General features: G+C 32.0%; 1 protein-coding gene across 4 annotated transcripts in view; it reads left to right on the forward strand.

Moving 5' to 3' along the window:
• Positions 1–14,345, forward strand: part of LOC142332714 (uncharacterized) — a 406,945-nt gene that overhangs the window by 250,762 nt on the left and 141,838 nt on the right. For all 4 annotated transcript variants that reach the window (XM_075379296.1, XM_075379297.1, XM_075379299.1 and 1 more), the window contains one exon: positions 1,871–2,001. In XM_075379296.1, the coding sequence (XP_075235411.1) occupies positions 1,871–2,001 (131 nt within the window). The remainder of the gene's footprint in view (positions 1–1,870; positions 2,002–14,345) is intronic.

Here is a 14,345-nt window from a genome sequence, read left to right on the forward strand (position 1 = left end):
GGTCCGATAACACCGACCTTTCCTATTGCACACCAGACAGTCACCTTTGGGCTATGAGTGGTCTCTCGTGAAGCCGATGTGGGTTTCTTTCTGCCCGATACCGGCAATTCTGTTTGTTTACGAAGCCATTCGGATGAAAACTTAGCAAAGTCCCTTTGCTAAGCTCAAATTAAGTTCAACGGGGATGTCTCATGGAAAAATATTTAAAAATCCTTCCTCTTGCCTTAAAAATTAAGTACGCTTAAATATAAGTACCCTCTTAAAAGTTAATCCCCCCTCTGGCTTAAAGATTAAGTATTCTATTAACTGATCGCTTAATTGAATAATTTATTCTAAAAAATTTAAAATGGGACTTTATGCTTAGGTTAAGCGGTAAAGTATAAATAATTTAAATAATTTTTTTTTTATATCTACTTATTAGAAGTTAATAGTAGCTATCGCTTAGCATCTATTTACATTTTTTAATTAGTAAAATCTATTAATTAAGTCTCTATTGATGGATAGCTTAACTTGCTAGCATAAAATGATTTATGTACTAACATGATACTAACATTATGTACTAACATTTATGTACTAAATGATTTATGTTGTAGTTGACATACAACATAGTATGTTGTATGTCAACTACAACATAGTATGTTCTTCGTTACGTGCTAAAATTATTTATAAAATTATAGTGGTTCAATAAATAACTTTTTAAAATGCATTTCTTAAATTGACAATTTTTAATTATTAAGGGTGACATTTACGTATCATCTCTATTTTTGTAAAATAACCCTTCATTCTTTTTTTTTTTTTACTTTCCCGTCTAGATAGCGCTATAACAGAGCTATAGATAGCGCTATAGCTCTATAAGTGAAAGTGTTGTAATCGGTCCATTTGGGCATACGTGGTTTTCACCGGACGTATCTTGACGTTTTCACACCTGAGGAACCATAAAAATCGGATAGACATTTTCCGGATGTTAATATTAGTAAATACGTGTATGTATTCGGTGTCGGCCTCATATCACCTTGTATATCCAGAGCTACTGGACCGATTTTGACAAAACTCTGTCAAATTGCTTCTATATATGGGGCATTGATGCCGTTACATTTTCAACTTAAAAGGTCAAAAACTGTAGTGAGGAAGGTCACTCTTGTATCTCAAGATTTCACCTAATTAAGTCAATTGTTAACGATTAAAAAATAACAATATGTTCAACAAAAAATTTAGTAAAATCGCACCTCCGCCTCAAAAATTGCTGTTGTAGTCTGCTACTATGTTGTGACGTCACAAACAAACGAATAATATTTAAAATGTAAAAAAGTAACTTGATTGCAGGGTCGACTTGGTACCTGTGGTGCGTTAAGTCTCGCGGTTGCACCAGTTTGTAGATCAAACGAGCGAAATTTGTTCTATGTATATTGTGAAATTTCATTAGTTATATGTCGACAGTCGCTACTAGTACCGTGTCACATCCGCACGAATGAAATACGGTATACGCGCGCGCTCTTTAGTTAGCATCATTGAATTAAATAAACGAAAAAAAAAATTAAATAAAATGTTAAATATTTTTAATTAAGTTGTGTGCCGTGCATTAGAAACAATTTATAACGTCACGTGGGGGCTATAGCCGCGTTGCGTCTAAAACTGTGTTGTCAGCTTTTTTTTTTTTTTTAATAAAATAATTATAAACAATTTTATTTCAAAATATTTAGTATAAAATTGTATAGCAGTTATACTATGTCGGGTATGATAGTAACTTTGTTAATATTCTGTATAATGCATACATTTTATATATGAAATACCCCGTGTGATTTAAATTATAAATGAACGATAATTTTTTTTTATATATTATATTTACTTTGGTTATTTTTGTTATTTCCAGGCGAGGACACTTCTTTAAGGTTCTCTGTTACTCCTTCAACCGGTACCGATACAGGATTTAACCAATGGTTGGCTGGTATGAAAATGGTTGCCCAACTACCAGAGGGAATACCTCAGGAGTTCAGAAGAACTGTAAGTTTTTTTTTTAATATTTTTTAATTATTCTCTCTAATTTCCATTTATTTTTTCGAAATAGATTTTTGTGAAAAATGTTGTTTTTTCCTATAAAATGATGTGTAATAAATAAATAGATAAATAAATTGTTATTATGTTCGGAACATAAAAAAACATTTTATATATACAGAGTGATTTTTAGTCCTGTTATCCAATTTTAAATATAATTTAAAAAAAGGAAATTTAGATGGAATAAAAAAATGTATTTGTTACAAAAGAGATTTAATAAAAAGCTATTACTTACATAATTGTTAATTTGGTTACCTGGCATTTCTCCCGCCGCCACCCCATTCGGTCGCCCTAGAGCATAGACCAAATGTTCCGTGCCAAAAAACGGCTACTGTGCCTCAAAACAGATTTGCGACCTCGTTATTCCTAATGCTCCTAGTGAGCTCCTATCTTGCGTGAGCGGTTAAGCTGGGTGCCGTATAGCACCCGCTTACGTGTCCCTACCGCTCACTTGTCAAATTAAAACTAGATCGGTGAGGCGCACCCCTTGTTACAAATTAAAACTAAAAAAGTTATAAGTTAAAAAGACGTCAATTTAAGCCGCCACGCCTCGGTCGCTGTCAGCCAGCTAGTGCCTGTCCACCATTTAAAGTGCTTTGAGCTTTTACTGGCTGGTGGCCAGCCATTATTTCGGATAAGGACTTCCAACAACTCCGCTAAAGGAATCAATAAATCCCATTTAAATTTAAAATCTAACGATGTCGGTTGAACATCGCAACCTCATCGAGGAACCCCCACACGGTCCGACAATGCGGCTCTCGCCACATCGACTCGCCGTTTATGAGCGGCAAGTTTTCCCCCTGACCTCTAAGTTCCAGGGTGGCCCGGTCTCTGCCCCCCCCCCCAAGAGCAGGGTAGTCGAACATAAGATGTTCGTTCGACTGGACCTCCCCGCAGACACACAACTCATCAGCCGCTAGGCGAAACCTAAACAGATATTGCATCAAATTCACATGGTTGGTGAGCACTTGGGCACCCGACGCCCTTAAAAATTAATTCGAGGCACACCATCCCCCCCAGATCCTGTATAAATCTATACAGGGATCTTCCCTTATTCGTGGTGTGCCATTCATGCTGCCATGCATCCATCGCGAGGCTCCATAGCCTCTTACGCAGGCGGGAAATGGGCAACTGAACGAAATTTGGACCCGGTGCATTGTGATAGTCGTTCCGCTCCGGTTCTAGCCCGGCTCGAAACTGCAATCCCAAATACCTCGGTTTCCCGACCTCTTCGCAACTTCCACATGGCTGCTCGAACTTTCACATACATAATTGTTAAAGAATATGCTCAAATTGCCCACCCCTTGCGGTTATACACGCACGGACTCTTTTCAGCATATTAGCAGAAACCTTTTTTAAGAGTCGCATTGGAAATATCCGTGATTAAGTCTGTAATATTGACTTTATAAGTTCATCAATATTGTGAGGATTGTTTTTGAAGGCCTCAGACTTCAAAAAGTAGTCAGGAGATGTGAGGTCTGGGGACCTTGGAGGCTATAAGTCCTTGCTTATTATTCGATCATCAAAGAACTCTTGCAGAAAATCCACGGTTTCTCGAGACGTGTGGCGTGTAGCGCCGTCTTGCCAAAACCAGCAATACCGTTTTTGAGGTTCCAGGAGGGACACAAATCGGCGCACAATATTCCTGTTTACTTCACCGTTTGCTATCTCTTCGAAGAATACGGGTCCGACTATACATGACGAGATATCGCAAACCACACACCAATTTTTTAAGGATGCAAAGATTTGTTTTGTAAAGCGTTAGGATTTTCAACCGCCCACATTCGACAGTTTTGACTATTCCCATAACCATCGATATGGATCCAAGCTTCATCACTAAAGAAGACTGTGTTTAAAAATTCGATTCCGTTATCGTTTACGAGAGACCTAAACCAACTGCAATGTTGAAATTGCTTGTTTAAATCTGGAGGCAAAAGCTCTTGGACTAATCGTACGCGATACGGATACGATTTAAATTTTTTAGCGGCTTTCTGAACACTGGAATATGACAAACCGACTTGCGTAGAAAGTTTTCGTAAACTTTTCCGTGGAGAATGGAGCGATCTTGTTTTCACATTCTCTAAAACGTCATCTGTCAAGCGAGTCGGTCGACCGCTACGTTTTCTGTCGCAAACACTACCTGTCTCTCGAAATCGGTTTGCTAGCCTAGAAATTGACATTTTTTCTGGCGGAGGAACACCGACAAATTTAATTTGAAATGATTCTTTTACACTCGCGTACCATTTCGTAGCAAAATAATGTTCAAGAATGAAAACTCGTTGTTCTACGGCAAAAGACATTCTGTTCGTAACACGACCGGAAACGGCACAAAAGTTTACACAGCACAAGTAGAATCGACTCGCACTGCCGTATCTATACCGGTTGAGTAGCGCTACCAATTTCGTGTCACAAAACAAAGTTTCCCTTTCTTAGAAAAAAATTACCAGACATTAACAGTTGGGTAACAGGACTAAAAAATCACTCTGTATATATATATACATCACGTCAATATAAGATAAATTATAAATATAAAAACAGATTATAAGATAAAAAATAAATTTTTGGTCACATTAATTAAATACAAATACATGAATTAATGTTAAGGTAAGTATATTAAATATAACAAATTACTATAACAATAAATATCACAATTCAGAAGTCGTTATTGAAAATTATTTTGATCCCATATTTATGTAATCCTGAACGGGATAAAGAAAACGTGTTTTTTTTTTTTTAATTTATAATTATTATTATTAAAAAATTCATAAACAGAATAATATCGTTTCTTTAAAAAATATTCTAATTTTATTTCAAATAAACTATTAATCTTGTACGGCATGTAATACAAGCATAACTTGAATAGAAAATCTACGGAAGGTTGAAAGCAGAATTTTAGGAAGGATTTTGGACCCAAGAACTCCACAAGAAGGCCACAGACTTAAATCAAATGAAGAGCAATACGATAAATTGAAGATCTGGAAGTAACAAGAATAAAAAGACATGGATGCATGGTCCGAATGAACGTCTATGAAAGGCTAAACAAACAGGTTTTCAATAACTCTGGAATTATAAAGTTCAATGTAGCTGTGTTAACAGATGAAAGAAAATTTCAAAAATTGCAAAATTAGAGAAAATGACTGTTTAGATCGAAAGGAATACAGAAAGAAAGTTTTTGAGTTATAGGTTCGTGGAGATGAAAACAAAAACTCAGCAGAGGAAAATGGACTGAAGAAAGAAGAGATAAACAGTCCGAAAGAATGAACTTCTGGGGAGAAAAGAAGAAACTACGTGAAACGATTTTTGCCTGGTCCTTGAAAGCTATCCGTGGAGAAAAAAGAAACTGGTACAAATAATTTTTTTTTTTAAAGAGTCTGTTGATTTATTAAAATTGCCAACGGAAGCATAACAAGGTCCTTTTTTAAATTTGTAGTATTATGTTGAATTATAAAAAAGCAATTCCATTGTCTGGTTTAATAGAGGTGAATATTATTATTATTATTATTTTTTTTTTATAAGATTTAATGACCACTCTGTTTAGGAAAGATTGCACATTCATAATTATTAATACAAGAATAAGTTAACATATTTAATTTTCTAAATATCGTTATAGACGATACGTACTTATGGGCATCAGATGAAGATTTGATAGCCCATTTTTGTAGGTTAAAAACACTTTTTGAATTTTTGGGAGAGCCCCAGAAGATGTCATTATACTTTATACGATAATATATCTAAATATATAATAACAATAAACTTAGATCGTTTTATTAAGGCGCTTCAGAGAAAGCGAAAACGGCTTGATTTTGTTATAAACGGAACAAATCTAATCATCCCACGAGAACTTGTTATGCAATATAACTTCCGGAAATTTGGCTTTAGGGATAACAGAAATATCATTAATGGAAATTCTATCTACACGAACAGCAGTGTTACGTCTTTCTTAGAAGCACAATGCAATGATTTTATTCATATTTAAATTTAGATGGTTATAATCCACCCAGTGAATAATTTCTTAAAGCTGTTATGTAAAATTTTCCATTCCTTCTAAATAATTATCGTGATCTACTCGTGCAGTTGTTCAGGTATTCTGCCGTTGCGAAAAGGGTTACAATGAACGGCTCAAGATTTTGAAGCAGGTCATCGATAAACAATAAAAAAAAGCAAGGGACCGATAATACGTTACTGAAGTACTCCAAGTTCTACATTTTGAAGTGAGGACATAAATTTTACACTTATAAAGTCGACACATCTCGGAAACCGCAAGGCAAAACGACATCAAAGAATCCGCCGGGGCGACAAAGAACTAAAACCTTCTTTTTTTTTGTCTTCAGTCATTTGACTGGTTTGATGCAGCTCTCCAAGATTCCCTATCTAGTGCTAGTCGTTTCATTACAGTATACCCTCTACATCCTACATCCCTAACAATTTGTTTTACATATTCCAAACGTGGCCTGCCTACACAATTTTTCCCTTCTACCTGTCCTTCCAATATTAAAGCGACTATTCCAGGATGCCTTAGTATGTGGCCTATAAGTCTGTCTCTTCTTTTAACTATATTTTCCAAGTGCTTCTTTCTTCATCTATTTGCCGCAATACCTCTTCATTTGTCGCTTTATCCACCCATCTGATTTTTAACATTCTCCTATAGCACCGCATTTCAAAAGCTTCTAATCTTTTCTTCTGGTTAAGAGAATAGAAGCAAATATCGGAGTATTGTCCAAGTTTCACTTCCATATAGAGCGACACTCCAAACATATACTTTCAAAAATCTTTTCCTGACATTTAAATTAATTTTTGAAGTAAACAAATTATATTTCTTACTGTAGGCTCGTTTAGCTTGTGCTATTCGGCATTTTATATCGCTCCTGCTTCGTCCATATTTAGTAATTCTACCTTCCAAATAACCTTCAGAACATCGTAATTATCCAGCCGTGATCTTGGACAGATCGCTGGCTTATAAGCGGCACTGCAAAGCGACAAAAATGAAGATTGCTGCAAGCGCAAACATAATTCGCAAGCTAACAGTCAGCAAACGGGAAGCTGTATTAAAAGCGGCTCCAGACAAGGCACGCTTATTCTTCTGCAGAGTAATAACGAGCCGATGCGGACGTTCTCATCGGTCCGTTATTACTCTGCAGAAGAATAAGCCTGCCCTTTTTGGAGCCGCTTAGCGTACGCTAATAAGTGAATGCGTCCCTGAATGGAGCGTGCCGAGTAGTTACAAGATGTTTACGCAAATCGCCTACAGAAAAACTGTACGAACTAAGCGGAATCGTCCCACCAACATTTCGACGCGAGATAGCACCTAAGAATAGCAGGCGAAAGCGATTGACCCGCTTTACGATTACAGAGAGCTAGTAGAATATCGGCTAAAATCCAGGCGCAGCTTCATGAGAACAGTCGTAGAACTACGCAAAAGCCGAACGACCAAACGAAGCCTCAAATACCGGAGTTAGGTTGATATCTCTTCCTTGTGATAATCGCCTAAACTACGAGCAATGGAAAACACTGAACAGATTAAGAAGAGGCGTGGCTTGTTCAAAGCATAACCTTCGCAAATGACGGCTAACGGAAAACGATCCCGGTATGAAAACGGCAAGATAGATGACGGTCAAGTATGTACTCGATCTCAAACTCTCCGGTATCGTAGACGAAGATCAAATAATCAAATTACTTGATTATTGTAGCAAGGAAGAGTATAATTTGAAGCAAGTCGACTGTATCCTAGAAAAAAATTATGAATACCCCGGAATATTTATTCTTTGTGTTTAAATATAGTTTTAACTTCCCTGATACGAGCAGGAAATTAAAATACATTTTCATAAATAAAACTATTCAAAGTGAACGGCTTTGTGTGAAATGGATAGTATTATTGTCGCTTAAATCCTGAAAAATAAATTATTAAATTCCTCTACCGCCTGAACGCTGGAAGAAATGACGGAAATTGAATCCTATTCTATATTTGGTGAAGTTATCTGACCTGTTTTATTTCCAGATCCGTTTTCATTTTTAATGTATGACATCAGTTAGTTTTAGATATTTTGTTTGAATTTAATATTAAATTATCAGACTATAATTTTTTAGTAGCAGTAAGAATTAAGTAAATTCGTTTGAAATTTTTCAAATAATTAAAAAAAAAATTTCTTTACAATAGAGTTAGGTTTTAAAATTTCTTTACTAATCGGTGTATTTTTCTTTTCGTGTTTAAATTATTTCTTTTTTATTAAAGTACAAGCTAGAAAGTAAAAAGAAATCCTTCTGAAACTCATTAAGCAAACTTTATCGACAAAGTTCATCGACTAAGTTATTACTTTTCCAGTGTGTCGGTAACCACGACGAGGTTCTCAAATTATTAACTGAATTTTTATTGAAACTCTTTTAAAAGAGTAAACCTAACCGTTTTAATTATGATCTGCATTAAAGGATCGAAAGTTGTCTTTCGGTAAATGTATAAAAATATTGTCTATACAGGTGACCGAAGTCCTTGTAATTTTAATCGCATTGATGAAAGAATAAACCTCTTAAGTGTTTCTTCACTCCTGGTAAAGTATAATACATTCTAACGATGTTATCTACTGTTCTTATTCCTTTAAGTTTTAATAAACTTATTTTATGATAGTTACTTTTAAGAATGCTTGCATTAACAGTTGTTAGTTAAAAAGTGATACATTTTAGTTTAAAAATAATACTAAGTGAAAACGTTATGATGGTGGTGTATTCCCCAACAACGCAAAAAAATTGTGAAAATTTTGTGTTGCATAATTTTGCTCTTAGAGAAGAAATCTGGGCGAAATTCTTCGCAATCTATAAATAAAAAATCTGATGTGGACACCACATTAATTCCGTGTACACCTTTTAAATAACATATACATATTTTTTGCTGCTCTTCATTTAAACTTATTTCATCTGAAAGTGAGATACAATCCTCCATTTCTTTAATAAAGTGGACAGTTACTAAGTTTTTATTAACATAAAATATTTATAGAATTATTAATTCAACAATGTTACATGAAATATTAGGATAGAGTATATTACTAGTATTACAAATGTTAATTTCGATCTTACGGTGTAAAATATTCAGTTTTTATTATTGGATTATATAGGAAATTATCAAAAATGAAAAAGAAATAATCATTCAGGAGAAAGAAAGATAACATGAAGAAATATATTTAAAAAATAACGACAAGAAGATGAAGAAAATGTTAAGAACAAGGGAAGAATAAAAAAAATTAAGAGAAGATGATAAATATAAAGAGGAAGAAAACGTGTTAAGGCCAAGGAAAGAATAAAAAAATTAAAAGAGAATGATGAATATAAAGAGAGAGAAAATTTGAAAACAAGAGAACGTGTACACAAATTAAGATCAGAAGAATTATATCAAACTGAGGATTGATTAAATGAATCAAGAGGAAAATAAACTTAAATAAATTACATTTAAATTAATATTCATATATATATATATATATATAACTACTCGGTTAATTCATAACCGTAATTAAAGTTAAAATAATTAAAATAATTAAAATAATAATTAAAATTTTATTTCTTTTTTGTTGACATTATTTACATCAATCTTCTTATAATTAAATTTTCTACAATTTATGTTTAAAAAATGTAAGATTTATTGCCAATTTAACAAAGTTATTGTACGTCAAACGTAAAAAAAATATGTTTTTTGACCCTAATTTTGGCGTTTTACACGGAATATCATAGAAACTAAGAGAGATATAGTTTTGGGACCTATTTTTTCGATTTCCCAGCTCAAAAACCATAAAAACAATTGAATTTTCCCCTTAATTGACTTTCACAGAATTTCATAAAGCCCTAATTTACCCGGAGGAACTGAAATTCGGGCGAAATCTTTCACCTCTGTACAACTCGCTAACGAAGCGTTTTCGGACCTATGAACTTTTTTCTTATTTTTAGCCTCTAGAATGAGTTGTCAAAGTATTTCCTTATACTCCTGAATCATTCTATATATATATTTTTATTTTTGTCTTCAGTTATTTGACTGGTTTGATGCAGCTCTCCAAGATTCCCTATCTAGTGCTAGTCGTTTCATTTCAGTATACCCTCTACATCCTACATCCCTAACAATTTGTTTTACATATTCCAAACGTGGCCTGCCTACACAATTCTTTCCTTCTACCTGTCCTTCCAATATTAAAGCGACTATTCCAGGATGCCTTAATATGTGGCCTATAAGTCTGTCTCTTCTTTTAATTATATTTTTCCAAATGCTTCTTTCTTCATCTATTTGCCGCTATACCTCTTCATTTGTCACTTTATCCACCCGTCTGATTTTTAACATTCTCCTGTAGCACCGCATTTCAGAAACTTGTAATCTTTTCTTCTCAGATACTCCGATCGTCCAAGTTTCACTTCCATATAAATCGACGCTCCAAACATACACTTTCAAAAATCTTTTCCTGACATTTAAATTAATTTTTGATGTAAACAAATTATATTTCTGACTGAAGGCTCGTTTAGCTTGTGCTATTCGGCATTTTATATCGTTCCTGCTTCATCCATCTTTAGTAATTCTACTTCCCAAATAACAAAATTCTTCTACCTCCATAATATTTTCTCCTCCTATTATATATATATATATATATATAAAATTATTATTATTATATTGTAATATATATATTTCTGGATAACCGTGATCTGTTAGATTGATAATCTACTAACAAATAACCCGTTTGAATTTTCAAAATCGGATGATTTTTTACAGAAATATTATAAGATATTATGACATTACACTACCAAAACTGCGCACCAAGGGCACCCCGTTTAATAGTTGATGGTGGTTATCAGTCTAGCCTTCCACGAGGTACTCGCATACCTCATCACTCTAGCCTCACACGAAGTCCCCCACTGAAAGCCCATTATTAATATTAAATAATTTTTTTTTAAATTTATTTAATATTACTTAACGTAAATTTAATTCTATAATTTTTGTAATATTATTCATTCGCTTGATTCGAACCATTCAGTTCTTTCTTTCTTTTTTTTCCTGTTTAGCCTCCGGTTACTACCGTTTAGATAATACTTCAGAGGATGAATGAGGATGATATGTATGAGTGTAAATGAAGTGTAGTCTTGTACATTCTCAGTTCGATCATTCCTGAGATGTGTGGTTAATTGAAACCCAACCACCAAAGAACACCGGTATCCACGATCTGGTATTCAAATCCGTGTAAAAATAACTGGCTTTACTAGGACTTGAACGCTGGAACTCTCGCCTTCCAAATCAGCTGATTTGGGTCGAACCATTCAGTTCAAACCTAACAACTCACACAGTGATACAGGCTCACAGTTCACAGTTCATTAAGTCAGTTCTTTAAAGTTTGTACCAACATACTACTTATGCAAGCTTCTTTTTTTTCTCCCGGTCCACTGAAGTATTATCTTTTTAACGTTGTGTTTTTAAGGTTTTTTTCGAGATGAAATATATCTAAAAACTTTCTCAGATATGCCAAGAAACATGGGTAAAAATTTGGTTGCGTTTGATGGAGTATTTTTTTCGTTTATCCCGAACAAATAATATCATTTTTCTACTTTATAATTATAATAATATAGAAATAGATTTTACGACTATACAAGAAAACGAAGCCTGCAGAATAAAAAGAAATTCCTAAATGTACAACTAAAAACAATAAATCTTTAGATTTGATAAAAAATCTTCAAATTTGACTATAAAAATTAATCTTTAGTCATCTTTCAGGAATTTATAAAAATATATCGCCCAAGAATTAAACAAATTTTTTAAAAACAAAGAGAAAACTATATTAACTTAGACAAAAGTCTTTAAAAGTAAAAAAGATCTCTGAATAGGAAATCCTGTATAAGGAAAGTTTTAGTGGAAAAAATTATAAAAAAGTTCATAAGTATACAAATAAAGAACTTTGTAAAAAAACTATTTTACACTGTAAGCAAAATTTTATGGGACGTATAATAACTGTTTTTCCCTATTTCTTAACTAATTGTCAAAATTAAATACCATCAGTTACCGGGATTCGTACGATATTTATATGAATTTGATAATTTCAGGGCGAAAGATTTCGCATCCATTTCAGAAAAACTTTGAAATATGAAGCACCTGAATTATTCTCATTGAAAAAAAAAACGATCATAAAATTTTGTTACCTATAATTATTATTTCAAACCGGAATTAGAAAAAAAAAACACGTATTAATTAATATCCAGTGATTGATTAATAAAAACAAAATGAAACGGGAGATTGAAAAACGGTAGGATATTGGAGAAAGAGAAAACAAGAGTAATAAAAATTGTATCACGGTACACAGAGGACAAATAAAAACGAAATACGTAAAAGATTTTTCTTTTTTTAAAAGCTTTTATTTAAATCGCTTTAGGGATAATCAAATCTTGCAACTGCTATATTTTTTCATCTATCCTATGAAAATCAATGAAATTTGGTACACGTATGTAACTTCGATGACAATCCAGCACTACGGTGTCGGAATTTGATATGACCTACCACCAAGCCCCCCACGCGCGCCCCTACGCTAAATTCATGCATTTATTCTAAAAAATTTTCATTTCTCATGAACTGTCGTATGAAAATGATTGAAATTTGGTACATCGATGTGTAAAAATAAATATTTTTACTCTTTTTTAGTCTTAAAAAAAATAAAAAAAATATATTTGATTACATATAAAAAATTATTTTTAAAAAAGCTTTTATTTAACTAATATTAACATTAATAAAAAAATGAAACAAATTAGAAAACCCCACTAAAAAGTAAAAAATAAATTATATAAATATCTAATAAATAAATGTAATAATTATTAAATTTTAAAATTAAAAGTAATGAAAATATTTAGTTAAATAAAAGCGTGGCGCAGTTTTTATAACAATCTTTTCGAATAAGTATTTATAGACATTTGCTTATATTTTAAAATATATTTTTTGTTTAATGAGGTTGTTTAGTATATGTATATACTTTATTTATCTGTAATAAAATAACTCAAGTTTTAATTCTTCGATGGTTCAAATTTGCACTGAGATGACCTTTAACGGTTAATAAGATTAAAAATAAAAATTAAAGTTAGAAATCGTGCACAAAATTATTACATTTTGACGGTAATCTGAAAAATTATTAATTATTATCGTTATTATAATTGTAATCGTAATTATGAATTCGTTAAATAAAAATTCATAATTAATTAAAATGAAACTTTTAGCGGAAAGAATGCGTTCAATTTGGCTTAAATTACAAGCAGTATTCGAAGATGAACTTCAACTACGTGAAAACACGTACAAAGAAAGCGAGTGGGTGCATTTTTCCAGATTGTTACTCGTAGCTAGTCGGTCTCAACCGGAAAGGTTCCAGCAGACCTTTCCGCCTCCTCGTATCGTTATTGAAAATGAAAATGAAAATTAATTGTTGTAAAAATAAATGTTGTGTTGTTTTAAATAAATTATAAAAACTGCGCCACGCTTTTACTTAACTAAATATTTTCATTACTTTTAATTTTAAAATTTAATAATTATTACATTTATTTATTGGTTATTTATTAGATATTTATATAATTAATTTTTTACTTTTCAGTGCATTTTTATATTTGTTAATATATTATATTTTTTTGTTTAAAATTCTCAATTTGATTTAATTCTTATTTTTTTACTTTTTAGAGGGGTTTTCTAATTTGTTTCCTTTTTTATTAACGTTAATATTAATATTAGTTAAAAGCGTTTTTAAAAAATAATTTTTTATATGTAATCAAATATATTTTTGTAATTTCTTTTTTATATATAACTGGTTAGTTTCTATTTAGTAAGGTTTTTTTTTAATCTCTAAAAATAATTATTTATTTTTAACTGTTAACGAATAATAAAGTACGAAATATATATATTATTTAGTGTTTGTTTGTTTTGCTCTTATTTAGAAATAACCACATTTATTTTTAACAATTTCACTGTAATGGAAAAGTGAAATCCCTTGTTTTTCATACATAAAAGGAAATTGCTGGCTTATATTTGAAACCTTTATTAATAAAGTTAGTCATAAATCAAATTATTAAACTTCAGTTTGGTAATAAAGCGAAATATAACAGATTCTACTGATGTTTTATTTCGACAAAATTTATTCGTAAACTTTTTTGTTGTATTAAAATAAAATAATTATTTTTAGATTTTTTAGTGTCCCTGAACTTTAAAAATATAGTTGAATAAATATATAAATTACGTATTTAAAATTTACATAAAAATATGAAATTTACACAAGTTTGATAATTTTAGGGCGAAAAATTTCACTTCGATCTCA

Source organism: Lycorma delicatula, chromosome 12 (genome assembly GCF_047948215.1).
Source record: "Lycorma delicatula isolate Av1 chromosome 12, ASM4794821v1, whole genome shotgun sequence".
In the NCBI taxonomy this organism is placed as follows: domain Eukaryota; kingdom Metazoa; phylum Arthropoda; class Insecta; order Hemiptera; family Fulgoridae; genus Lycorma; species Lycorma delicatula.